Raw genomic sequence first — 27,704 nt, forward strand, 5'->3', positions numbered from 1 at the left:
TGTATTGGGAGCATGAACTGTGAGTTCTTTCCAGAAAGAGATTTGGATCCTCTTTTAGCGACCTCGAACTTTCCTGGTGGCTCAGATGGTAAAGCGTCTGTCTACAATGCGGGAGACCTGGGTTTGATCCCTGGGTCGGGAAGATTCCCTGGAGAAGGAAAAGGAAACCCACTCCAGTACTGTTGCCTAGAAAATCCCATGGGCGAAGGAGCCTGGTGCATCGGACACGACTGAGTGACTTCACTCACTTAGTGACTCAGACTTCACAGCTCTGCTACAAGGAACAAGAATAAAATGCTTGTCCAGAAAAAGAAGTCAAGGAATTCCCTGGTGGTCCAGTGGTCCAGTGGCTTTCACTGCCAGGGCCCAGGTTTGATCCCTGGCCAGGGAACTGAAATCATGAAAGCCATGCAACAAGGCCAAAAGAAAAAGTCAGAAATGGAGTGAATGTGCTTTGTGCTGGACTCCTCTGCATTAACAGTTACTTCTTCCCTGTTGTTTTGAAAGGGGAATACTGAAACATGACTGTTTTTGTTCCACTATTACACAAGGAGCTGCCCCCATGCTATATCCCTCTTCATGCAGTAGATGTCAGCCTCACACAGCCTTTCTCTTCCTAACTACAGATTCCTGAGAAAACTACCCTCTTACCCTTTCTCTGGGTGAAAAGATCAATTCCTTCTCATCTTAAGCATGAAAGACAATAGTAAACAGTGATTCTGGGAACTGAGTTGTATTAAAGTACCTGGAAAGGACTGTGGGACTGTGGGAAAGGGGACAAGTAGAGGGGTAGGGGACAGGTTAAAACCTGTGGTTCTCACTGAACAACTATCAGGTGTGATATCAAGGTGGGGCTCTAGCACAGTTATGATATCAACTCAAGAAGATATGGACACGGCCCTGATCAAAGGTCTCCCTCAGGTGGAAGAAGCTGAGGCATCAGCAAGTAGCTGCAGCGTCCTGGGAAAAGATCTCAGTATAAACCACTGATATCCTGTCTGTCCAAAGGTGCCCTATCTTTGTCCTCAGCTTCCTAATCTTTAAGAGGAAAAAATAATAGTCTTGTCTACCCACAGTATTTAATGAGGAAAAAAAATCAAGATATTGTGCAGAAAACAGTTTGTAGATAATGTATTATTTAGATATGGATAGTAGATTTAAAGTTATAAAGGCAAATGTACATTAGTTATGAATAAATAATTCAGTGCTCAAAATTGAACCTTCAGTTAATTATTCTTACAGGTTTTTCCCAACACATCACAGCAAGACTTTTCTTTCTCTCCTGAGTTCCATGTTAGCCAAGTGGAATTTTGACACACTTAGGATTTATTTCACAAAAAGATCTCAACCTGGAGGGAGCCATATAATATGCATGAATGGTCTTGTGGAGGGAGAAGGGGAGGAGATTCCTTTTATAGCTTTTACATTGTACCATTAGTAGATAATCATAAGCCACTTATAAACTTCAAGTGCAAAAGAAATATTAATCTTCAACAACCCTTTCTTTCCAATTGGGTATGCTTAATTGCATTCCACGGTTGTATTTGATCCCATTCCTCTCTTAGCTTCTTAGTTCATAAATTGAGATGACTGAAGCTTACCATATTGTGGTCAGTTAGCACCAGTTTAGGCAAGAGACCTTGAATTCATTGCATTCTTATTTTATCTCATACTAAATCTACACCTTTTGAATTGAAACATTACTGAAAGAATTCATATTTGAGAGCAGAAAGACTGTTTTATACCTTGATGTTGAAATTGAGCAGAAGTTTCAAAATGAGATTATTGATGCTCTCTGATGTCATGAGGAAAGGCCAAAGCAATTCAGATTTTTTTCATTTCTCATGACTCATCCCCTCCTGTGGAGTTTTGGGCTACATATTCCCTGCCTTGTCTGTTTGTCTGCTCTTTTCGTTAAGAAAAAAATCCTTTTTGCATCATCACCCCCCACCTTTTTTTTTTTTTTTTTGCTGAGGCTTTCAATTTATTGTATCATGAACTGCAGAAGGAGAGGCAGTTGAACTCTCAACCTTTGAAACCTCTTAATACTTGCTGAGTGGTCAAGGCGAAAAGTGGAAAAGATTGTTGATTAGACTTTACCCCATTTGAAAAAGACCTTCCTACAAGAGCTCAACCATCTCCACTTTAAGGAATTAAGTATTTACTTTTCTTAAAATCCAAAATCTTTTGGAACATTCTGCAGAAAGTGAGGCCAAATTTCCACACTTAGTGTCAACTTGGGAACTGTCTTTTTTAGACCCATTTTAAACTCAAGTGCTTTTGCATAATGTATGTAACACATATTCAAAATAACTTCATTTAAGCTTTATACTTTTGTCTGCTATATTGCTTTCTGCTGTTTTTTCAGAGTACTTTGCAATTATAAATAGATAAATTATAAATTGCTCTCACCTAGGGCAGGAATTTCTGGGTAGAATTCTTCACAGAAGACTAGATACAATATCAATATGGAAATAAGTCATCTCTTAACATCAACAATCTGCTTCAAGATCAGAGAGGTGCTGATAACTCCCCACCTCCTCTCTGGTCTGTCTTTGTAATAATTTCATTATGCCAAAATATAATATTAGAAGCTATAAAAGGCCCCAATCCACCAGATTTTGTGTCATTTATTTTCCTGGGACCAGGGTTGAGGTCTTTTTTTTTTTTTTCTGTTTCCACTGTACTCTTCAAGGCTGCTCACAATTATACTAAATAAACCTCTTTTCCATTAGTCTTAATTCTTTCCATTCCCCTTTCCCACCCCCGATATCCTCCAATTTTCAGATACTTGAAGATAACGTCCCTGCTGCCTTCTCTCCTTCAAATCTTCCAGACATAAATATTATAATACATTCGCCAGTGTATTTCTGATGGCGTTGAAGTGTCTGCACAACCGGTCCCTTATTTATAAAGCCCACGTCTGCTGAATGACCTGGTATAATGCTATACCAGCTCCTGGACTCTCCCGAACAGTCGACCTGGGAGGATTTTACTTCCACTACTTACAAAGAGAAAGATGGAGAGAAGGGAGAAGCTCGATTACAAAGGGAAATCTTTTCATCCATCTTGTCGGTGATCTTTGGGGACTGTGTGCAGCTATTTACATTGAACAGGAGGGAGGAGACGGAGGATGGAGAGCACGCTGGAGGTGGGAGGCGGAGCTAGCCCCGCACTTAAAACCCGTGGCTAAAAGGGAAGCACGTTCGTCTGTGCTAGAGGCACTCTCCTGGAACCACGAGGGATGGGGCGGTCTATGCCCTGAGGACTGACGGAGATCGGACGGAGGAAAACAAGGACAAGAAAACAAGCGAGACAGAAGAGGACCTCTGGAGAAAGCGGAAGGCAGGAGACGGGAGGGGGAAGGAACCCACGCCAGGTGGAAACGGGACCCGGCGCAAACCGGCCGGGTCCACTGAAAGAGGAGAAAGTACCGGAGGATTGCCTATTTTTTCCTTTCAGTGAATGAAAACGATTTTTATTCTCATAAAAGGCTGAGGGGAGGTAAAGACAATCTCTGTTTTCTTAGGGGGATAGCTGAGGGAAATCCAGACTATCTCTTTGAAGCTCTGAAATAAGCCACTGCCTGGTACACAGTGCAAAACGGTCCTGGTTTCTGAAGAGCTACATCCCTTTCAGGAGAATTCCAGCCAGAGTAGCTGGTACAGTTCTATTTTTACATTTAAATGTCGGTGTCTGTCCCCCCGCCCCCATTTTAACAACACTTTCCTTGTTTGTAAGCACGGGTGACAAGAAAGTGTCAAGACGGAATAGGAATATTTTCATCTTTCTCTTTTATCTGCCTGGGTCTTTTTTTTTTTTTTTAAGAGGGTAGGAGTGGTCCTTATCACGGAAAAGGACGTTTCCATTTGAAAGGCTCTCTCTCTAAATATATTTACATCCATATCCATTTAGAAAGAGAGATACCTTTCGGAGGTTGAAATCCTATTGAGAAACATGGAAAAAGGAGCCAGGCACCGGAACAACACTGAAAAGAACCACCCAGGTGGGAGCGAGTCGCAGGAGGCTGATTCTGGAGGGGGCGGAGTGGCCCTGAAGAAAGAGATTGGATTGGTCAGTGCTTGTGGTATCATTGTAGGTGAGTCCAGTTCCTTTTCCCACCGATCATTCCTCCCTGTCTGGTGATCCTCTTGTAGAACCTTAATCCCTCAGTCCCCCAGCCCCGCAAAACACTCTTTCTGCGTCCTGCTCCCTTAGAAAAGGCTTGTCATTGACTTGTGCTATGGCCTACACAAACGGATTAAGTGTGAGAGGTATAGAAAGTGTTGTGTATCATACATCTCTTCCCCCAAACCAGTCAGTTCTGTCCAGTGTTTGGGAATGGAGCACTTAGGGAACACACTCCTGGCTGATGGTCAGTGTTGCCTGAGAGTTTGTTGAAAATATAGGTCTCTTGACTCTACACTGGAAGGTTGATTCCAGTGACTTAAGGTAGGATTGGAGAACATAGATTTTTAACAGGCTTTTCTGCAGCCATCTCCTTAACAGGCTGTGGATTGGCTTTTGAGACATATTTAGGAGCTATTCGGTTTTACTTTGTATGAGACTATGAGCCTAGGGTGTGTGTAATAAAAATAGCCACAACAGCAGTATAAGGATGCCTTGCCTTTCTCTAGCTTTTCCATCTTATCCAGCACTTTCTCTGGTGAAGTAGATGTGACAGGGCTGTTATTCCCATTTCATGGGTGTGGAAATAAATTATGGAAGAAAAGAAGCGACAGATTGTACCTTTCTGTAATTGTGTAATTGGCAGCTTCTCTCATTGCTTAGTGGAGTTGGGTAATATCCATGTCTCTTACCCCATGGAAGACCCTGTGAGGTTCTGAAGGGAAACGGGAGTAATTAGAATGGGGAATCCAGCTGAAGGGTTTGAAACTGGGGAGGCTGAGTGTCCCCAAGAGTGCCACTCCAATCCTGTAACTGCACTCTACCAGGCAGGGGTCCTAAATATGGCCCTGTCTCTAGACAACACATAATCCTCTTTCCAGAGAGCCCCTGTAGATGGATGTGCAATGGTTCGTTACTGCCTTTGCTCCAGAAGGTGAGCGTTTCTTCTGCTGTCTTTGGGAGAGGGCCTTATCTTTTCCCCAGAGAAAGGGGTACAGGACAGTCGGGCCAGATCAGTTTCTGTGCAGACTTCCTATTGAAGGCTTGTAGTGTCCTGATGCTCACAGACCAGTTTCTCTGGATAACCCCGTGGTCCTCATGGTAGCACAGAAGCATTTTGGCAACTAAGCAGTGCTGACATTGGAGAACACCCTTGAAATCAAGTAATATCAGTACAGTATTCAGATAATCCTCTTCACCTCTGCACCCAGCTTTCAAAGTGGAATGCTGCTCTATCTAATTTTCTGACTCTGGTAGGTTTCCAGACATCTACAGTTACAAGTAAGGTAATGTTATTTTAAAATATTATAGTCAAGATTTTAATCTCTCATTGTCTTTTCTCTAGCTTGCCTTTATTGCAACTGCTCTAAAAAATGAGATCAGCAAAGTATTCAATATGTACAGAACATGCCAATTTAAGGTCTATAAATAGCCCAGAGCTGTTACCTCTTTCACCGGTTTGACTGAGAGGATTAAGTATTTTCCTCCCTTTGGGAAGATTCTGATTCATACACAGATGTTTACACCCACACACACACAAGCACAATCAGGCTTCTTCCTGCCTCAGCCTTGCTCACCCACCCCTATATATGTGCAGGTATTCAAGGGTTGAGGATATTTTCCTATATAATGAGCTTATTTTTGTCTCTTTCTTTAGCATTTTTCTAAGACTGAAGAAGTGGGAGTGTCCAGGTGTAAGAGCTATGGCTTTTAGTTGGGTGAGTGCTACTAATGATTTGCCCACAACCTCATGGATAGCAAGCACTTCAGTGTAAAAACAGTCCCAGTGCTCCTATTGGTATTGTAGCAAGAAGAACAATAACTGTGGTATTCTATGGTGAAGAGGCCCCAGATATGCGATTTCAGAGAAATCAGGGTATTATTCCAAAGCGCAAGAATCCTTGTAGAGTTAATAGTCATGATTGTATCTCCATTTAAGCTGAGACATACATTTCCCCTTTAGGGTGTTGGGGGAGTGAAATCCTTTCCACTTCCCCTGCCTTGTGGCTGTTGATTTACAAATGTGCTGAGTAGCTGCCCTGTCCTCTAGAGGGGTTTCCGAGTAGATGACACTGATTCAGGTTTTTTCAAGACCAAATGCAAAAATAGAAATGGCATTCTGCACATGAATTTCAGTGATCTAGTGTTCAGTGTCAACACTGTGGAAGAAAGAATTCGAAGGTATAAAGAGAAAGGAAATTTCCTAAGTGAATTAGATCACCAGGTATGGAAAAATAGCAACTGCCCCAAATTGATCTCATATCCAGTTAACTTAGGGATAAGTTAAACTATGCTTCATAAAACATTGTAAAAGTTCCATTCACAATCAGCATCGATGATTTAAAATAGGAATAATAACGACTTCCCTGGTGGTCCAGCGGTGAAGAATCCGCCTGCCAGTGTAGCGGTTATGGGTTCGATCCCTGGTCTGAGAAGATCCCATATACCTCAGGGCAGTTAAACCCGTGCACCACAACTTCTGAAGCCTGAGCACCTCGAGCCTGTGCTCTGCAACAAGAGAAACCACGGCAATGAGAAGCCCGTGCATCATGTGGAAGAGTGGCTTCCACGCGCCACAGCTAGAGTATGCCCATTCATAGCAACAAAGACCCAGTCCAGCCACAAAGAAATAAATAACAGTTTTAAAATAAAATAGGACCAATAGAAGATGGATGCTCTAGAATTATCTATAATCTGATCGGAGAGATAAGTTTTATATACATTAGACAAAGAACATTGGAAATTTATGATACGGTTGAGTTACGGAGGAAAAAGTTAGGTGAATGGTGAGAAGCACAAAGAAAGAGAAGTTCTCGCTGAGAACTAGATTAAGAAGCCTCTTGAAGGACATGGAGAAAGATGGAATAGAGAAGATAATTCTGGGAGATTTGGTAGGTAGAAGGACAACAACTAAACTGTTATTTCCTTGAGCAAAAAAATGTCATATATATCTCTGAATCTTTAGTGCTTAGCAGAGTCCCTGACTTGAAATAGTTACTCAGATGATTGTTGAATTTAATTGACCCTTCGACAAAAATGTGAAGACAATAGTACTAAAGTGTTTATTTGAATGGCTGTTGGGAACCTAACTTGAAAATCTTTTAAGCTAGGAATAGTTTCATCAACTTGGAAATGAGGTTGTCCAGTTTTAATTTTTAAACTTCACCTTTGCCCTAATTTAACCAGTCTATTGCTCTCCACATATTTGGCCAAAGAAACCTGTTGGTAATAGGTGAGCTTAGATTTCTCCTTGAATGTGAAATCCCCCTCAAAATCTAAAGAAAGTATGAAGGAGCCACAAAATTCATTAATTAATGCTATCAAAGCTACCGTTATTATTAAAAATTTATTATATGCCAGGTGCTTGTCCAATTGCCAAACATACATTCTTTTTTTTTCTTTTTAAGTATTTATTTATTTATCTGGCTGTAACAGGTCTTAGTTGAAGCATGTGGACTCTGGTTCCCTGGACAGGGATCAAACCTGGGCCCCTGCATTGGGAGCATGAAGTTTCAGCCACTGGACCACCAGGAAAGTCCTACATTGTCTTATTTATCCCTCACAATAATCCGTGTGATAGGCACTTCTTTGCCCTTCCTCCACATAAGGAAATAGAGGCTCAGAGAGACAAGAAACTTAGTGAGGGTCACACAGCTGAAAAGTATTGAAGATTCAGACCTACAGCTTGTCTAAATCCTAAATCAAACTCATAAGCATTATTCTCTACTCTCAATTGTCATGTCCTAAAAGAGGTGTTTGCCTTCAGATCCTGTGCAGAGGTCCTTATTTGTTTTTATAGACGAAGCACTCAGTGTTGTGTTCCTTGCAAGGAAGTGTCCCAATGTAAACAAGATCTGAGCAATCAGCTGAGAGTAGAAGAAGTACCAGTACAGCTACAGGAAGACTTTGGTGGAGGGGGTTGGAGCCTGAGGTGTGCTGGCTCCACTACTGCAGGATGTGGTCAGCACAGACCATGCTTCCATTGACTCTCCCACGTGCTCACTCTTCTTCTCTGGACCATCATTCTCTACTGGAAAAACCACAGCTTTACATAAACTCTTTATATATATTACCTTATTTAATCCTGACCACAATTCTGTGGAAATAGATATTATAACTCTGTTTTAAACATGGGGAAATGGAGTCACAGACCCTGGAGGATTGACTACTGAGATCTTCTGACTCCTGAGTCAAAGCTCTTAGCCATTCCCTGTTTCTGATCGGTAACCAAGAAAGGAGGGAGGGAGGCCGGTGTGTCTTGTGTGGTGGAGGAGTGGGCCATGCAGGACCATGCCCTGACATTGGAGTTGGGAAAGGACATGGGTATCTAATACTGGAAACGTTGGGGGAAAACTTTTTTAAAAGGCCATTTGTCAACAAAGAAGCATACTATAGGTATAATCATATTGAAATGGCACTGGGCTGATTTGGAAATATTTCAGGTCTGAATAATTTTCAGACCGATGTATTTTTACACCATTTTAGAAAATTTTACATTTTAGTCTCTGATTTCATGTATTAGCTTTCTAATCCCCCAAATGTCTATTGGATATTAACCAGAGGGCTGGAGTGTGAAAATTCTTCTCAAATTTATACTTCAGTTCTTGGTTTTTTTTTCAACATGAGGGGGATTAGGATTTGGTTCATTCAGGATGAAAACATGTTTAAAACTCTCATTGTTCTCAAAGAAAACTTTGAGACAGAAGCCAAGTAGGATACTTTTCAAAACAAACACATCTTGGTAAACAGAGAGAGGTTATACTCAGTGGTGTAATAATAATAAGTAGTTAGCGTTTACTGAGCACTGCCACATACCAAATCAGTGCTTTGTGAGTATTCTCATCCAAGCCCATGAAATAAGTACTGTTACGGAAAGGGTGGAATTGAATGAATAACTAACTGGCGGTGGCAGAGCCAGGGTCCTCACCCAAGTCATTGAACTCTGAAGCCACTGGGCTTAATCAGAATGCCCCACAGAGCGGCTGGACCCAGGGATCCTGTTGCTTCCTACCTCCAGGAACCAGCAAGATCAAGGAGTAACCTAGTTGGCAGGGCTGCTGGCAGGGCTACAATATGCTCTCTCAAAGAGCAGAATTATGCAGAATAAATGACTAGCAGGAGACACTTAGGGTTGGGGAAAGAAAATAGAAACCCAGCAGGTAAAAAAGATGTCCAGAGAAACAGAATCAAACAACCCATTCTATTTAGAAAAACAACAACAACAACACAGACACCCTGTACCCAGATCAGATGACCTTCTCAGAGAGGCCAGCACCACATATACCCCTTTTTCTGAATTAAATTGGCTTATTGAAGTGGCATGGCGGTTTGGGGATACTGGGTGAGACTTTCAGGTTGCCCAGATACCAGGGTTTTCTGCTTTCCTCTGCGGGCTAATCCAGCAGCAGAGCTGCCTACCAAGAAAGCCTTAGGAATGTCTGTCATTGCTCTTGTTGTTTGTTGTTATTTTTTTTTGTTTATTTCTTTCTCCAGCTGCAGTGAGCAAGAGCTTCCCATTGCAGTGGCTTCTCTTGTTGCAGAGCATGGGCTCTAGAACATGAGGGTTTCAGTAACTGTGGTGTATGGGCTTAGTTGCATGTGGAATCTTCCCGGACCAGGGATTGAACCTGTGTCTCCTGCTTTGGCAGGTGGATTCTTACGCTGGACCACCAGGGAAGTCCTTGTTTGGTTATTATTGTTTGGAGATGGTGAGAGGGTGTCAAAAAAGCAGGAATGAGCAAATAACCCCAAGAATATATCCTGAACTACCCAAAACAACCAAAAGGAGTTCATCCCTTCTAATTTTTAACTCCCAGCTGATAGAGTGCAGAGCAAGAAAGACCATGCCTTGTTCCCCTCCCAGAACATGTCTGCAAAGGAGGCCCCCTGGGCTCTTCTTCCTGGAAATCTGTAAATGACAAAGTGCAGGCTGCTCCCTGGCACAGGTATGGGGGCTACTGGTCACAGGATTCTGATCATCCCATATTTTAACAGTTAACAAATACTCATTCAGCATTATGTGCTAGGCCTTGTGCTAAGCACTGGTGAATTTTAGTTCTAAGAAGCCAAATTGTGCCTCAAGTCTATTTTAAGCTCTTATATTTATAGAATGAATGAAGTCTGAGCTGAAAAACTTAATCAGTCACATCTCATCCCTCATCCATTGTCACGGTCCCAACTCTTCACATTGGTTTGCTCCCTGCAGTTAATATCTTCAGCATTACCAGTGACGTCACTCCTGGGGAGAGGGTTTCATAATGTGCCTTGAGATGTTCTGGCAACCTCACACTGAGCAGCATATTGTGAAGGCCGATTACCCAGGGGGTGTTTCATTGCTGCAGAATTGTTAGTGTACTTTTCTATGTATAGAGTTTCAAGGTGCCTGTGCGTCTGTGAGATTCGTAAATGCTTTAGCAGCCTCTTTAGGGTACAATTCTGCATAGTGTGTTTAGTCAGCAGCTGATACAGGCGGGTCAGGTTGTCTAGGGATAAGGAGACATTTGCTAAGTGGGCCCTGATGCGGGGAGTAGAAAGCATATGATGAATTTTCCCATGATTTGTATCATGTGTGGACAGGGAGGAACCATTGTTGATATCAGAAAAGGAAGGGCTTTGGAGACAGTCTTGGGTTTGTAAACTGCTTTCCTATTTATAAGCTTTGTAACCTGGAACAAGTTCATTGGCAATAAAATAGAAATTTCTTGTGAAATATTAAACTGGCCAGTATCCAGCAGTTTATATTCAATAAATATTAGTTTCTTTCTCTCCTAAGCTCATCCTCCACCACCCCCACTCGCCTTATCCCCCCCCACCCCACCCCCACACTCATTCATTTTGGTTCAAAAACAGATTGGGTTGATCGGGTGAAGAACTGGCCAGTTCAGCCCAAGTCTGACCTGTTTATCAAGTCGACAGTGTTTTCCCTTTTCTCTGTTGACTCGAGTCTACTTAACTTATCAGCTTCTTGTGCTTCCCCTCTTCTATGAGGCTTTTTCTGAGCAGCCCCCACAAGTGACGTCCATGCCTAATATCTTGTCATGTGTTGCGATTGCTTTCATGCAACTTCTGCTCTCCCTGGTGGTGTTAGCTCTGTGTCCACATGCATCCTGTCATTGCTTCTCCCCACAATTCCCTGAGGACAGGGTCTTTCTCATTTTCTTATCCTCATGTATTCTGCCTGGCATGGGTAAGTATGTAGAAAGTATTTGTTGAATAATAGCAGTCAGTCTAAGCCAAACCGTCCATTAGAGATCTGCCTCCCAACAATGTGAATATGCTTTCTCTTGGCCGCCTGTGGGATCTTAGCTGTCCAACTAGGGATAGAACTTGTGACCTCTGCAGTGGAAACACAGAGTCTTAACCACTGGACCACCCTGAAAATGCTTAACAAACTGAACTTACTGAACTGTACACTTAAAAATGGTTAAGGTGGTAAATTTAGTGTTGCATTTGAAAAAAAAGCTTTAGCTTAAAAATGAGTTATCCCCATAAACAATAAATTTTTACATTTAGCAAAAAAACAGGCAAAACACAAAGCATGCTAAATCTCATCTAAGTTCAAGTTTGAAAAGACTTTAGAAATTAACACTGAGGCTTATCTCAGCCTCAGCGCTATTACATTTTGGACCAGAGATTTTGTTGTTTTGGGGGGCTGTCCCACGCAGTATCACTGGCCTCTATCCACTAGATGCCAGCAGCATCCCCTCACCAGCTGTGACAACCGAAAATGTCTCCAGACACTGCCAGTTGTCCCCTGAAGGTGGGGAGATGGTGCAGATTTGTCCCTGGATGAGAACCACTGAGGCAGACAAAGCCTCTCACTGTTGGTGCCTGGTTTCCCAATCAGACAGGGAGACGCTGGACACCTGCTGTGAATCCTTAATGGGCATTTTTGAGGGCTCAGCAGTCTTAGCTCCTCAGGCCAGGATGCCTGTCTTTCAGTGACTGGTGGGTGGTGGTTGACTCCATCTATTGTGTTAAAAGTCCATGTGTGAACTAGTGCTGCCCAATTACGTTTTAAAGCAAGAATGTACAGAGTGGGTGCTCAATAAATACTTTTTGAGATGCAATTACCTGTTGGCCACCCACCTAAAGCATCTAAAAATTATACCTAGACAAATAAACAGTTGCTCAGAGAGTGTTCTTCATGGCCCTGGCTCTGCAGTGCTTTCAGAGCCAAACTTCCAAGGCGATACCATTATTGGTATCTTCTAGAGACTGTCTCTACCCCTACCATTGTAAATCCTAGCAACTCCTTATATTTGTGATCATTGAGCAGATTATAAAGTGTTTCCATGCATGTGTGTTCACCTTTGATCCCCACCACAACCTTGTGAGGTAGGCAAGGCAGGAGCAAGTATTCCTATTCAGCAGGTGTAGGGACGCTAAGAAAAATTCACACCACTCAGCTTGTGAGTGGCAAAGCAGGGACTCAGTGGCTCCTCTGACTCTTAAGTCTAGCACCCATTTCATTCTTCAGCAAGGAATCTAAACCAGCAGAGTCCTAAAACTCCTTCCACATCTCTGTTCCACAAGAGATGGCAACCCCACAGGGCGTGGTTTGGAATCCTGACCTGCCGTCACCCTGAGGTGGCTGTTTGTACAGTCCTGATGGAAAGTGAGACAGGATGAGAGGCATGGTGACCTTTCAGGCCTGCTGTGAGGATCAAAGCCTGGCCTCAGTGTCTCAACCCCACTTCCGTGCTATTCTCACAGTCCTGAAAATCCTGAGAGCCTTCCAACCATTTCGTGGGAGAAGCACAAAGAAAGTTCACCCTGGCTTTGTCTGGACATCATGGAAGTGGACAGAACCTCCAAGGTCCAGGAGAAGCTCTGGCTGGATTCCAAGACTAGCAAGAGTCAGTAGGGAAGGCCAAAGCCTTTCAGATTTTAGGGTCTGCTGGGCAGTAGAAATCTGTAATTCCATGCCCTAGGACATTCTGTGATGGCTGCAGCATGCTAGCGCAGACAGGCCTGGAAGTGAGTAAAAGGCCTTAATAGGAATCACATGGGTATTGACCCACAGGTGGAAGTCAGAGATTGATCGTGGCCAATGTGGATTTTCTCAATTCCAGCCGTTTTTCTAGTGATGACTTGCCCACTGATACAACTTGGCCCCTTCTTAATGGAGTGGTTCACTTGGCTTTTCTTTGACAGAACAAGCCAAGCTGGACCTCATTGTCCAGGCATCCTTGGCCCGTTTTTCACTAGAGAAGATCTATGTGATAAGATGGTTATTTCCCTAATTGGGGTCGATGAAAGAGAGGATTGAAAACCCAACCGACCTCCAGTACCTCGGCTTTACCAGATGGTTGGGCATAGTATTCTCGAGTGGCTTTGTAGATGATGAGTCTAAAACAATGGAGAAAAAAATATTCCTGCTGTAATCAACTTTCTTTCAACCTCTCATCAGGAAAGGTTCATAGTCAAAAGTAGAAAATCCCTTCCCCAGTTCTCCTTTATCAAAGCCATTCCAGAAAAGCCTCACTTGGACAGTGTAAAAGCCCTACGGTTAAGGTATGTGTTGTGTAATTTCTCGAGGAGAGGCAGCTCAGAGTAGGAGGAACCTCTGGGCCGGGAGTCCAAGAACATGGCCTCTCATCCAGGCCTTGCTACCTCATGCAGTATGTGACTTTGATCATGGCTCTTCGCCTCTCTGAGCCTCAGTCTTCACAGAGGTAAATAGGGATGACAGTGCCTGACCTGTGCACCCAAGAAAGTAGTCATGAGAGTCAAGTAAGGTAATGGGCATGAATCTTTTGTAACTCATCGCTGAAGGTGGTATTGCAATAGAAGGAAAGAATCAGATCTGTGTTCCAGTTCTTTAATAAGCAACTTCTGTGAAACTTTCTCATTGTCTGTAGGGTGGAGCATGTAAAACTGACAATTTTCAGAGAAAAGCTTGAGGCTATGACGGTGACTGCTAATTTACCCTGTGATTTAGGCAAATAACCACCTATCTGCATCTCAGATTCTTCATCTGTAAAATAGGGAAAATAATACCTCCTTCATTTTCTCCATTTGGAAAAATGAGAATAATGGTTGCTCTCGTTTCTTTCCCTATGAAGTAGAGATGGTAATACTAGCCAGTCTACTCTCTGCAGTGGAATAAGTGGGTTGCTTTACTCATTTGCCTACAATACACACTTGACGTATTTCACAGGTTTCTGAGGTTCCAGATAAACAGGTGTATTAAACTGCTCCATGGAGGTAAGCTGTGGATTGACATCAAACATTATTTATTTGATAAATACTTATAGAGTAAAAAAAAAAAAAAAACTTATAGAGTGTTTATTAATACTTTGTGACATTTCACAGGTAAACGATACAGTTTCTGCTCTCATGGAGCTTACAGTCTAGTGAGGGAGATATATGCTAGTCAAATAATTACACTGAAGATTGTATATAAAAGGCATGACTTTACAGTAAATGTAGTGTCAGTATTCTTTCGGCTTCAGAACATAGCTGTGCTCTGAGTGACATTCCTCTTCCTGTAGTCGTTCCAGAGGCTGCTAAGGAAGAGGAGACATCTGATTTTCTAGGTAGTGGCTTCCTAGAATGAGGGCGAGACGTTCCTCTCCTTCCCATCCCCCAGGTCTCAGTTTTGGTTAACAAAGTTCAAATTTTTTTTTTCACTTTTTATTTATTTTTTTAAAATTTTATTTTTCACTGTGCTGGGTCTTCATTGCTGCATGGGCTTTTCTCTAGTGAGACATGAGCTCTGGGGCACGTGGGCTTCAATAGTTTCAGCATGTGGACTCAGTAGTTGCGTCTCCTGGGCTCTGGAGCACAGGCTTGATAATTGTGGTGCATGGGCTTAGAGGCATGTGGGATCTTCCTGGATCAGAGATCGAACCCGTGTCTCCATTGCCAGGTGTATTCTTTTACCACTGAGTCACCAGGGAAGCCCCCCAAATTTTTTGGCCATGCTGTGAGACATTTGGGATTTTAGTTCCCCAACCAGGGATCACGGAGAAGGCAATGGCACCCCACTCCAGTACTCTTGCCTGGGAAATCCCACTGATGGAGGAGCCTGGTAGGCTGCAGTCCATGGGGTCGCGGAGAGTCGGACATGAATGAACGGCTTTACTTGCACTTTTCACTCTCATGTTCTGGAGAAGGAAATGGCAACCCACTTTGGTATTCTTGCCTGGATAATCCCAGGGACGGTAGCCTGGTGGGCTGCTGTCTATGGGGTCGCACAGAGTCCGACACAACTGACATGACTTAGCAGCAGCAACCAGGGATCAAACCCATACCCCCTGCTGTGGAAGCACAGAGTCTTAATCACTGGACAGCCAAGAAAGTCTCTATTTTATTTTTTCCCCCACTTTTATCTTTGTCATTTTAATTTGGTCAAAATCAAGATGGTTGATGGGGAGAACTCTTGTCCCAGTGCCAAGCCTCACCATCTGCTATAGCAGCTCCATGGAAAGTCACATTATCCAAGAACCAGTGGAGTCAGGAAGTGGTCAGACCCCCCAAAAGTGCTGTTGGTCTTGGACCGCCCACCCTCCACGTGGGATGATGGGGTGGGGCATGTGCTCTGGAAATGTCAGCAAAAGCAGGAGAACCGAAATGCTCACTCATCTCCACTGGGGTGTTTTCTAAGAACCCTGAAGTAGAACTTGGACATTCTTCATTACTGAAAAAAATGAGATCTTTTCAGTAACATCCACATTTCCTGGTCCTGAGAAATTCCTGGCTATCACCCCACGACCCCCTTCAGCATCTTAAAAACCAAAGTCAAACCTTGTGTTTCTCCCATACTAATTATTTTTCCAATCCCTTGAGCTGGTTTTATAACCTTCTATTGCTCTCTTCTTGGCTGGCTTTAAAACGCCCTACAGATGACTCTTCTGATAAATTCCTGCCAGGCAAGGAGTTTACTGTTACTTTTCAGCACTATCATCAACCCCATCTCATGTTCACTGTGGCAGGTGAAGGGTTGTTTGACGCTGACCATCCTAGGATGCTACCAGGAGGCCCTTTAGTCTCTGCTGACCCAGCATTCATGCACGGCACTCATGGGAGATGAGTTGAGAAGGGGGTTGAGAGGTAGCTTCTCATTCCAAGCCTCGGACTTAAAAAAAAATACCAAAAAAGGAAAAGCCTTTAGGAACTGGGGGCACCCAGGATTTCATTTTTCTCTCTGTTTGCCTGATGTTTAAATCACAAAGTTAAACATGAGGGATTGTTTCTGCTTTTAGCTTCACTTCTCTATGTAGCCCTGTTCTGTTGGGATGGCTAAACACTAGGAGAGAAAAGGCCTGTTTGAGTCATAAATGTGCTACTGTTGCGTTTCAATCTAGCTGTGGCCCTAGGCTCTAGGCTCTCCAATTTGTTATTTCAGTCTCCCCGCTTGTAGCTGCTGGTAGGCTCCTCCTGGCCCCTCCCCTCTCTCGTTACTCATCTCAAGGAGCAGTTCTTTAGTTTGAAAAGGGGCAGCATATTCTACATTACTGCTTTCAGGATGGGAATATTCTCTTCCCCTTTGACTAAAATAACCTGGATGCACAGTCTGGAATTAAAAATTGAATTTTGGTTTATAAGTGAAAGTTTTCAGGACTGGATTGAGGCTGAGCTGTGATTGAGATATAAAAGTCAGTTTTTTAAATTTGAGCATAAAATCCCATAGTCTGCCTCTCGATCAGCCCAGAACTGGTTCCAGACCACTAAAGAGAGATGGTAGGAATTCAGAACAGTCAAATCCAACTGGCCTCCAGTACTCCAGCTCTGCATTTTGACTTGGTTCCATTTAGTGTATACTTCTCTCAGGCCCTCATTGGTGCAGCGGTGTGGGGCATGAAGAGGAAGAGGGAGCTTTCAAAGCACCTGACCCTTGGACCCTGACCCCGGGAATCATAAGATATGGACAAAGGAGAGCTTGGGAAGAAATGTCCCAGGAGCTGCCCCCACACTCCTGTTCCTCCCCTGCCCACACACACATCCCAGCAGCCGACATTCAGTCCCTGGGGCCAGCCTCACCTGTCGCAAGCAGACCATCCCCTTATACACAGAACCGACGTGGATTAGTGGAAAGAACCCTTGGATTAAGCATCAGGAGACTGACTTCTAGATCCAATTTTACCCATCAGTAGCTGTGGAATTTGGAGAAAGCCACTTAACCCCTCTGTGTCTTAGTCTCTTGGTTTGTGAAATAGAAACACCTGCCCTTTCTCCTCCTGAATTCAGTGAAGTTGTGAGAGGCACATGAAACATTGGAGGGGAACGACCTTTGGAAGAATAGAAAGCTAAGGCTTTGTACATATTGCGTCCCAACAAACCACTTCTAAACTGCAAGAGCTGTTTTTTTTTTTAGGGTTATTTCATGCTCCTCACCAAGGGTGGGGCTGTTGTGTCTGGGATAGAGGCCAGCCTCCAGGAGTGCTGTCCATACTTGTGGGTCTTGGAAACCCCCAGACACAGGGTATGACCACAGTCTGTCCAAAGATATTACCCTTCAGCTCATTTTTAAAGCTTTCTAACTGCCCATTTTACAGCTCTTCCTTTTCCAGCCAGCCTTAAGTAAGGCATTTGTCACCACCCTGGTTAGACTACATTTGACCCAGTTGGAATGCCCTGGAAGTTCAATTTGCACCACCATTTACTTCTGTGTAGACTTAGGCAATGCACTTTTCTCTGTAAAATGGGAGAAATGGTATCTGACTCCATTGGCTTGTCCTGATGCTTACATGACGCATGTAAAATACCTGACAAGTTCCTGATCTCCATGTCCACTGTCTGCTGCTCTTTCCCCTGCTAAGGAGAATTATTGCTAGACATACCTGCCCGGAGGGAATTTGTGCATCCCAAAGGCATTTTGCCTCAGATCAAAGGTGAGAGCGCCTCCACCGTGCTGGGGCCTGCCAACTATACTGACTCCCTTGTCTCCCCACTACTCTCGGTGCCTTTCACAGGGAACATCATCGGCTCTGGAATCTTCGTCTCGCCCAAAGGTGTGCTGGAGAATGCTGGCTCTGTGGGCCTGGCTCTCATCGTCTGGATCGTGACAGGCCTCATCACAGCTGTGGGAGCCCTGTGCTATGCTGAGCTCGGGGTCACCATCCCCAAATCTGGAGGTGACTACTCCTATGTCAAGGACATCTTTGGAGGCCTGGCTGGGTAAGAGAATTCTGGGGGGACTAAGTGGTCTGGGAAGCCAAGGCCAGGGCTGTCCAGTGTGCTGAGCAGAGTGAGAGATTGGGGTTCCTCCACATCATGGTTGCCAGTTCAGCCTGTGTTCCCTTGATCCCCCTCAGAGTGGCAGAGGAACCAGGTTGTAGTTTTAATCTCTGTTTAGGGTTTCTGTTCTGTTTTGCTGCACCTTGTGGCTTGTGGGACCTCAGTTCCCAGACCAGGAATCGAACGCGGGCCCTTGGCAGTGAAAGCGTGGAGTCCTAACCACTGAACCACCTGAATCTCTGATGACCTTAGAAAGCAAGATTCTATGAGTGAGAACAAGTAGAACTAAATGACAACTCTGATTGGAGATGCCCAGGGAAAGCACATCACAAAAACAAAGCCCTTTTATCCTGAAAAAGAAGTGAGTGGTATCCCCGATTTTCTCAGTCCTCACAGCCCAGATACTGAAGAGTTCAGTTCCAACCAAGGAGCCCAAGGGTATGGAGGACACTGTCCCTTCAAACTCCTCAGGGCACCCCCTTCACATTGATTTAACTGGCCACACCCTTAGCGTGCCCTAACTGCGAAGATTCTGGGGTTGCAAATTTTCTTTTCTGGGGGCCAGAGTGGTAGAGAAGAGATGATGAAACAATGAAAGGAGCAGGAGGAGAGAAAGAACACTAAGATGTGGGTTGGAACTAGTTGAAATAGTGCTTCATCGTTAAACCAATTTTCTGTCAGCAGAGAGCTAGGTGTCTCATTCAGGCGGGGCTGGGCTCCTCAGCATCCCAGAAAACAACAAGGAAACGCATCCCTTTAGCCCACCTGCCTCTCTTAACACTGCTCCATGACTTGCCCAGACGTCCCCTGATGGCTTCTGAATCCCTGCCATGCCTGGCGTGGGGGCAGGGGTCTTAATTCCTATCTTGGCTCAAGTTCCATCTGGTTCCCCTGCAGGTTCCTGAGGCTCTGGATTGCGGTGCTGGTGATCTACCCCACCAACCAGGCTGTCATCGCCCTCACCTTTTCCAACTACGTGCTGCAGCCGCTCTTCCCCACCTGCTTCCCCCCAGAGTCTGGCCTTCGCCTCCTCGCTGCCCTCTGCTTATGTAAGTACCATCTGGGCCACGCTCAGGACAATATCTTCCTCTTGATCTGGTTCTCCATTCTCTCCCTCTTTCTTTCCTCTCCTTTTAGTTTTTTTTTTTTTCTCTCTCCTCTTTTTATTTACATACTTATTTATTTTCCTCTGCTTCTTTTAGTCTTATGCCTTGTTACTTTTCAATTTCCAACATGCCTGCTGTGGATAAATGGATTCCACATGTAATTGTGCTAGCTAAGTCACTTCAGTCATGTCTGACTTTTTACGAGTCCCACCAGGCTCCTTTGTCCATGGGATTCTCCAGGCAGGAATACTGGAGTGGGTGGCCATGCCCTCCTCCAGGGGATCTTCCCAACCCAGGAGTTGAACCCGTGTTTCTTATGTCTCCTGCATTGGCAGGCGGGTTCTTTACCACTGGCACCACCTGGGAAGCCCTCCATATATGATTATTTGGTTTTTTAAAAAAAGAAGAAACTTAAGCACTTTGATATGTATTATCTGATCCAAGCCTCACAACAAATCCATAAAGTAAGCTGAGCCCGTGTTACATTTTCCTTGAGCAGAAAAGGAAGTGGAGCCAGGAAAGTGAATTAGCCAAGATTGTTCCTTCTCTTTCCAGCACACACACCATGCTGGAGGCTCCCTGCCACTCGTGGAAAGACTTTTCTGGCCTCTCTACCTCTGCCTCCACCTGCCAGCTCACATCTTAAACCTCTCTGTAAGGAGAGTGTAAAGATGTGAGTTGGGAGAAAACAAATGCCGCATCCATGGTCTCCACCTTTCATGAATTTTCTAATTAGGTAGAAAAGTCATATAGGCAGATTCCATGATTGGAATTCAATTGCAGCAAAAAAATCTGAAAAGGGGAAAAGGTCGCTCTGAGCTGCAGTAGGTTAGAGAGGCTTTTTTTTTTTCTGGCTATGCTACTCAGTATGCAGAACTTTCCCAACCAGGGATTGAACCCATGACCTCTCCATTGGAAGCTCATGGTCTTAACCACTGGACCACCAGGGAACTTTCTTAGAGAGGTTTTATAGAGAAGCTTGGTAATCTGTATTTCTATAAGTCTCAACACTTAATCTCTAATCATCAGGGATCTCAGTGGGTTGCGATGTGTTATATCTTTTAACCAAAAAACCTAATTTCTATATTTGGACTATTTCAGAGGTTCCTCTTCTAGAGTCAGCTTTGTCACTGCCTTCCCATACCTTCCAATACACATCACTTAGCTAAGGGCATTGACCATCCTGGTCACACTCTTTCCCAGGTCTTGATGCTTCCTCTGTCCTGCTGGTGGGAAGGGGAAGGAGGGGTCACTCACCCACCCTGGAGCTGGGGTGGGACCTGAGTGGTGATCTTCTTGTTCAGCCCTGGAATAGACTCCACATCTAGGCGAGTGGTATTGTGAGGTCAACGTACTTGTTTGGAGCATATGTGCCCGTGAATTTGGAGGCAGAGAGATGTGGGATCCAAAACCATGCTGCCTGAGCCTGCATCTCCACACCACTTTCTAATTGCAGCCAGTGCTTGACCAGGCCACCAGCTGCCTCCTGTGAGATGGGGGTGCAATCGCACATATAGTGTAGGTTGCTGTGGCAAGGATTGCCTGAGACAAGAGCGTTCTTACCACAGTGTGGGGCACCTTGTGGGCCTGTTTAGTCACTGAGGGTGGTCACAAGCATAGTCATTTGGTCCTTGCTTGTTGGCTGGATCCGGAGCTGCAGGAGGTAAGAGGAGAGGGAAGGGGGTGTGGGAATGCGGGAAGAGTAGCTGCTTCTGCTATCAGACAGGTTAGTGGGGGTGGGAAGGGGGACCACAGAGTGCTGGCCACTGCTGTGTCAGCGTCTTATACACACAGACATGGCTTCCTTTTTCCTGCTGATACTGCTTAAGTGTCTCAGACTAGAGGCCACCCTTACCCTTCATCTCGAAGTCAAGAACCCTGAGACTGTTCAGTCTGTTCCCTCGGAGAGAACTTGGGCCGCAGGGTAGAGTTCCTCAGGCAGCCAGACCCCACTGCTTTCTTTGCATTCCCCAGACTCACTGAGGCTAGGTGGGGGACTCCTTGCACAAAGACACTCTAGAGTTTTGGAAAAGATCGGGTGAGAAATGATGGAAGGAATGACCAGATGCGGGTGGAGAGATGGAAAGAATCTTCTGTAACTGCCTTTCCTGCTCAGAGCCTGGAGGGAGTGATGGGGGGAGGAGACGGAGAGAGAAGAAACTGCAGATTTGGCTCAAGCTTATGCAACTGCAACTGCCACTTTGAGTTACTCTATTATTTAGGTCAAAGCTGATTATTCACTGCTAAGTCAGCAGAATATCCCTAGCCACCAGACAGTAAAAAAAGAAAGTCTTTTATATTTTAATTAAGTGAAAAGCTTTTCTCCCTTCTCCAGAGCAAGCATATCAGTGGGAGGAGGGAGTTAGTTGGTTTTGGTTCCTTCCTTTTGTGATTTCCTTGGTTATTTTTCTCTTGCCTTCCTTCCTTCCCTGTTTTCTTCGTTTCTTATTTTATAAGTAAATGACCATATTCTCGAAGTAAAAGAGTCAGTATGTAAAGAGAGGTGACCAGGAAAGCCTCCTCTTGTCTTTACCCCTCTCCTCTGCCCCGAAGCCCTGGTAGCAGTGGACAGGTGTCCTTATAATTCTAAGTAAAATGCATCTCTCAACGCTCACATGTGAGTGTACAGACATACATTTTGACAGGTTACTTCTGCAGCTTGTGTTTTTCTTCGTTTAGCCACATTTGGTGGCTACTACCTGAGTCCCTAGTTATAAACAAAGTGGCCCCAGTGACACAGAAGGAATGTGTTCTAAGGCATCCCATTTGTACATCCTCCTCCCTAACTGGTTTTTCCTTCAGGATTTGTTTGTCCCCTCTCTCTTGGGGACCTTTCACTCAGGCAGCTCCTGACTTCCTTCCTCTCTTTTGGGGCTGGGGTTACATGCAGCATCTGAATTGGAATCTTTTCTTCTCCTTCAAGTCCCCTCTTCCTGAATGCCTTGTACAAAAGAAGCTCCTTCTCCTTTTTCCCCCTGAGGAGAAAAGTATATGCATGCATTTCACAAGCCGAAAAAAAAACTTATCTTGTTTTCTGTCTGTCTAATGTGATTCCTAAGAAGCTAGTTTTCCAGGGCTTCAGATTTCTCAAACTTCTTTCTTGAATGATTTGAAAGTTTAAGGCCTTTTCACTGTAGGAATTACTTTTAACCCTGAGTTGCTTTGCGATTCCTCTTCAGAAAGTTTCCAGATGCTTTGATAGACATTCGTGTGTGTTGTTTTGAAAATCTCTTGCAAATTAATCCCTTGACATGAGAAGATTCAGCAATCCTTCCAAAACTTCTAAATCCCTTATTCTCAGTTCGTTTTCCTTTGAGGTTTCATATTCCCCAGCCCTAAACGTCTTATCCCCATGCACTATACACATCATCTCTGATAACTGGACGGGATTGCCTTCTTGCCCTTCTCTGGCCCCCAAAGTTTGAGTGTCTCATCAGCCTTGGGAGTGTTGGGAAGGAAGAAATTTTCTTCTCCCCTTCCAGGTTCTTCTGGCTAGTCTAATAATTAAGTTGACAAGCATGCTGTGTGCTAATTCGTGTCCGACTCTTTGTGACTCCAAGGACTGTAGCCCTCCAGGCTTCTCTGTCCATGGGATTCTCCAAGCAAGAATACTGGAGTGGATTGCCATGCCCTTCTCCAGGCGATCTTCCTGACCCAGGGATCAAACCCACGTCTCTTACATCTCCTGCGTCAGCAGGCGGGTTCTTTACCACTAATGTCACCTGGGAAGCCCAAATTGACATGCTGCTACTGCTAAGTCGCTTCAGTTGTGTCCAACTCTGTGCAACCCCATAGACGGCAGCCCACCAGGATCCCCCGTCCCTGGGATTCTCCAGGCAAGAACACTGGAGTGGGTTGCCATTTCCTTCTTGACATGAGATAGATTAAAAAGAAAAAAATCAAACAAAAGTTTACTAACATGTATACTTAGAAGAGACCCAGAAAAATTGAGTATACGCCCAAATGGCCGAAACCCTCAACTTAAATACCATCTTCAACTAAAGACAAAAGAGAATGTTGGTACAGAAGTTTAGGACTTCAAAGGGAGGAAGGTAATTGACATGAAAATGAAAAGTAAATGTTTTCTGGGGGTTGTGGAGACAATGGAACAGAAAGTGGACTCTAATCTCTAATCTCCCCCTCACCCAGCCTGTATTTTACAGGATCTCTGGTGATAGCATTGTTCCAGGAACAGTCCTCTATCTAAATTATTTTTAAGCAGTTGGGGGAAAGGGCAGAATTTCTTCCTGGGTCTTGTGGGCCTTGATCATTTTGCAGCTTGAACTAATCTGCATGCCAGAGACATTTTAGGGTGACACATCTTGGTCCCCTACAGTCTTGCCTTTGAAACTTTCTCTGGAATTTTCACAGTCCGGAGTTGATGGACTGCTTTATATCTCATTGAACAAATCTCTTAATCCTAACAATAGGTCAGTTCAGTTACTAATTTCAGGAGGCAGCGATATAGGTGGGCACTGAAAGTTAGGCCTACAAAGTATAAGCAACCAGGTATTTTATAAGAGGCATTTCTATGGAGACAAAGAAAAAAAGAGATTGATGGTTGGAGCAAATTATAAACCCAGTGTCTGAATCCTGAGAGTCACCAGCTGAAACTTCTAGATGTTAGGCTCTAAGCATCTTTTGCAGGTTGAAATGTCTCTAGTGATGTCATCTGGTATTCAGGTAAACTTCCTGAATGACTTTCAAAGCAACAGGTACAAAGATTATCTAAATGTGACCTCTCTTAAATATATATCAGGTTGTTCAGTTCCAGTTCATAATCTTCAAGAAAATGACAGCTTTAGTTCTCAGTGATTTCAAGTCAGAATTGAGAGAAAAATTGAAAATCTTACTTGGGGAGTTGTAGCCAAATATTTGAGGAAACTAGAATTCAGGATCTAGTCCAGTTTACAGGTAGAAAAATAAAACCTCAAAAGTGATTAACAATTAAATTCTAATGTCTGTAAGTATGTATTATAGTTTCTATTGAACGTAAGTTTTTTTCTCTCTCTTAAATCACCTTCATCTTTACCAAAGATAGCCAAATTAAGACTAATTTGTTTGTAAAATAAATTTAGTTTTATTAAACTTTGCCTGATTATTTACATAAGTCCAGGCTTTTAAAAATATGCTTTGCTGGAACTTTTTCATAAGGAATCACCAGATTGAACTTTTAATTGCCTCTCAGGACCAGGAAGCCACACTGAACATGATATTAGATTCACCTGAAATACCTATGAATTTGGGTGAATTTTTCTCTCCTTGAGGTTCCTAAAATTATCCTGAGGTTCTTGCACCTGCCAAGAAGGAATCTTCCTTACTCACCAGGTAAAGCTGATGGGAACCCTAAAGTCAAGATACCAGCTTGTCTTTCCAAAGAGCTTTATGGTTCCATGAAGTCAATCTTAGTTCTTTAAAGGTGTCTGGTCATATCTAATTCTGTGGGTGTCTCTCTCAAATGTGACAATCCAGTCAAAGCCCTGGTAATATAACCAATGTTTCTAATTGTTTCATGTTATAGGGAGAACAGATTCTTATTGAACTTATACAATTAGCTATATTGCCATGAAAATAAGAATACTCATTGACTTTCCACATACTGGGGACATCAGATAGGGAAAAAAAAAGAGAACTGTTTCATCTTTGTTAAGCAATTGTAAACTGTTATAACAGTGGTGATTTTTTTTTTTTTGGACTGGCAATCTCATGAATGCATACCATAATTTCTGAAAACATACATTACCTCATAATGCTTTTTTTCAATGTGGTACAGACATGTTTTTAATAAACACAAACTTCTTTAGTTTTTCTGTAATAAGACAGAAGATTTAGACTTGTTTAGCAGTTAATGTTTCAGTATTTTATCTTACTTGGAAGTGATAAAGACATCAATGAAGCCCCATCATTTAACTGAGCAAAACTCCAAACTTTTAAATTACTGAAAGATTCGGAGAAACTTTTTTTTGTCATCCTAGTGCAACAGCCATGCTAATTTTCTCTGTATTATTCCAGTTTTAGTATATGTGCTGCCAAAGCAAGCACTAGAGGGACTGCTTTTAAGTAGGCATACTGTAAAACATAATGATCATTGAAGAGTTTATCTAAAAACTCTTGTCCTATTTACATTTATTTGATTTAGCTGTTTTCAACAATTAATGTTTAAATTACTCAAAAAAACTTGATGAGACATTAGACAAAGTCAATCATCATCTCAAGTTATTTTTCTTGCTGACCAATTTTGTAACAGAGGTAACATGATCATGTTTGATCTTTAGTAACTTAGGTACAATGAAAGATTATTCTTAATTTTGATAACTCTAAAGACATGTCTGTATTAATTAAACTGACAAGCAAAAACTAGCTTTAATACTGAGTATTTTCCCAGGTCACATGAAGCTGAAATTCATTTGGGCTAGTTTCTATTATATTTCTGAGAACTTAAATAAGCACCTGCTTTTCTTTAAGTCAGTTAAATAGATCTCTTTTACAGACTAATTTTGGCAATACCACTTGGAGGTAGAAAATACCACACATCTATAACATATGTATATAGACATATGTGCATGGGTGTGTCCTAAGTCACATCAGTCATCTGATTCTTTGTGACCGTATGAACTATAGCCTGCCAGGTTCCTCTGTCTATGAGATTCTCCAGGCAAGAATACTGGAGTGTGTTGCCATACCCTCCTCCAGGGGATCTTCCTGACTCAGGGATCGAACCCCCATCTCCTGCATGGCAGGCAGATTCTTTACCACTGAGCCACTGGGGAAGCCCCATATAGACATATACAAATAGACAGACAAAGAGACCTCATCAGTTCAGTTCAGTTCAGTCGCTCAGTTACGTCCGACTCTTTGCGACCCCATGAACCACACCATGCCAGGCCTCCCTGTCCATCACCAACTCCCGGAGTTCACTCAAACTCACCTCCATCGAGTCGGTGATGCCATCCAGCCATCTTATTCTCTGTCATCCCCTTCTCCTCCTGCCCCCAATCCCTCCCAGCATCAGAGTCTTTTCCACTGAGTCAACTCTTCGCATGAGGTGGCCAAAGTATTGGAGTTTCAGCTTTAGCTTTAGTCCCAATCTAAAATTTCAGCCATGAATTGGGTATAATAATACAAAACCCACCTAATTGGATTTCTGGCAGATGGAACAAATCTTGGTCACATGGATTTCCAAGAAAAAAAGAAACTGCAAATCCATCAGTTAATCATCATATTGAGCTCCTATCTTGAATGACATGATTTATACAGAATCTTGGAAGGTATTAAAGGCTAGTGAAAAGATGGAATTACAAATAATTACAATATAGTATGATGACAAAACTGTGTGCCACACAGAGAAAGCTGCTTCAAAGTTGGTAGAGGGGTGCCGGGGAAGGCTTCCAGGTTGAGCTAAGTCTAGGAGGGTAAACGGATGGTCTCCATCTGGGCATACAATAGAACAGCGAGTAGAGGGAAGAGCATAGTCAAGACTTGGGGTCGAGAAACAAATGACTCCTGGGAGAAAAGCGAGTACTTTTGTATGGGTAGAGCCTAGGAGAGAGACAGGGGATAAAGCAGAAGAGGTGCGTATGAGCCAGATTTTAATGTGCGTGACCCAGATCTTAAAGGACCTTAGGTAACATGCAGAGAAGAGCAGACTCCATCCAAGGAGCCACTGAAGGATTTTGTGCAGAGGAGCAACGTGATTAGATTCACATTTGAGTGAAGAGAAGAGCATGACACTTGAGGCCGGGAGACAAGTCAGGAGGCTAAGCATTTTTCCAGGCCAAATAGGTGGTGGCCCAAAATAAAAACAAAGTTACAAGGAAGAGTTAGAAGTGGAGTCAGCTGGCCATGTGACTGATTGACTGCTAAGAGGGAGAAATATAGTTTATCTCCAAATCAAAATCAAATATGTTTCTACTTAACTGTCTCCAGCATTTGTGATGAGCAGTTTACAGTGTGTTCTATTTCTGCCTTCCACATCCTCGCCAAATCCCTGAGACGCTGAATGGGTCTTTGGTTGGAAGTTTTCCTTCGGGGCAGTAATCCACCCAGGATGTTTGTTGCTCAAAAGCCTTCTCTGGAACAGAAGGGAATTGAGACCTTGGGGCAGCCTTCTGTAAATGAGAATCACAATCCTTTGTTCATTTAGCAAACATTTATCAAGGGCCATGATGTGCCCGATACTGCTCTTGGCCCTGAGAGTTGGGGTATGAGATAGCTTGAATTTTTCAGGCCTGGGCTGGAAAAGTAATGAGTTCTTAGGACCCATTTTATGTATTTTTCTTCAGTTTG

The 27,704-nt window shown here is 43.5% G+C and overlaps 1 protein-coding gene and 1 pseudogene across 1 annotated transcript in view; one reads left to right on the plus strand and one right to left on the minus strand.

Moving 5' to 3' along the window:
* The first annotated feature begins 3,197 nt into the window (after nucleotides 1-3,197).
* SLC7A8 (solute carrier family 7 member 8) overlaps nucleotides 3,198-27,704 on the plus strand; it is a 51,723-nt gene continuing 27,216 nt past the window's right edge. Inside the window, exons 1-4 of the mRNA XM_055436610.2 lie at nucleotides 3,198-3,504; nucleotides 3,916-4,099; nucleotides 18,048-18,252; nucleotides 19,210-19,361. Of these exons, the coding sequence (XP_055292585.1) occupies nucleotides 3,958-4,099; nucleotides 18,048-18,252; nucleotides 19,210-19,361 (499 nt within the window). The 5' untranslated portion in view covers nucleotides 3,198-3,504; nucleotides 3,916-3,957. The remainder of the gene's footprint in view (nucleotides 3,505-3,915; nucleotides 4,100-18,047; nucleotides 18,253-19,209; nucleotides 19,362-27,704) is intronic.
* On the minus strand, nucleotides 25,360-25,460 carry LOC129563685 (U6 spliceosomal RNA; annotated as a pseudogene).

Source organism: Moschus berezovskii, chromosome 9 (assembly GCF_049115385.1).
Source record: "Moschus berezovskii isolate FMDL1 chromosome 9, NW_MosBer_1.0, whole genome shotgun sequence".
NCBI lineage: Eukaryota > Metazoa > Chordata > Mammalia > Artiodactyla > Moschidae > Moschus > Moschus berezovskii.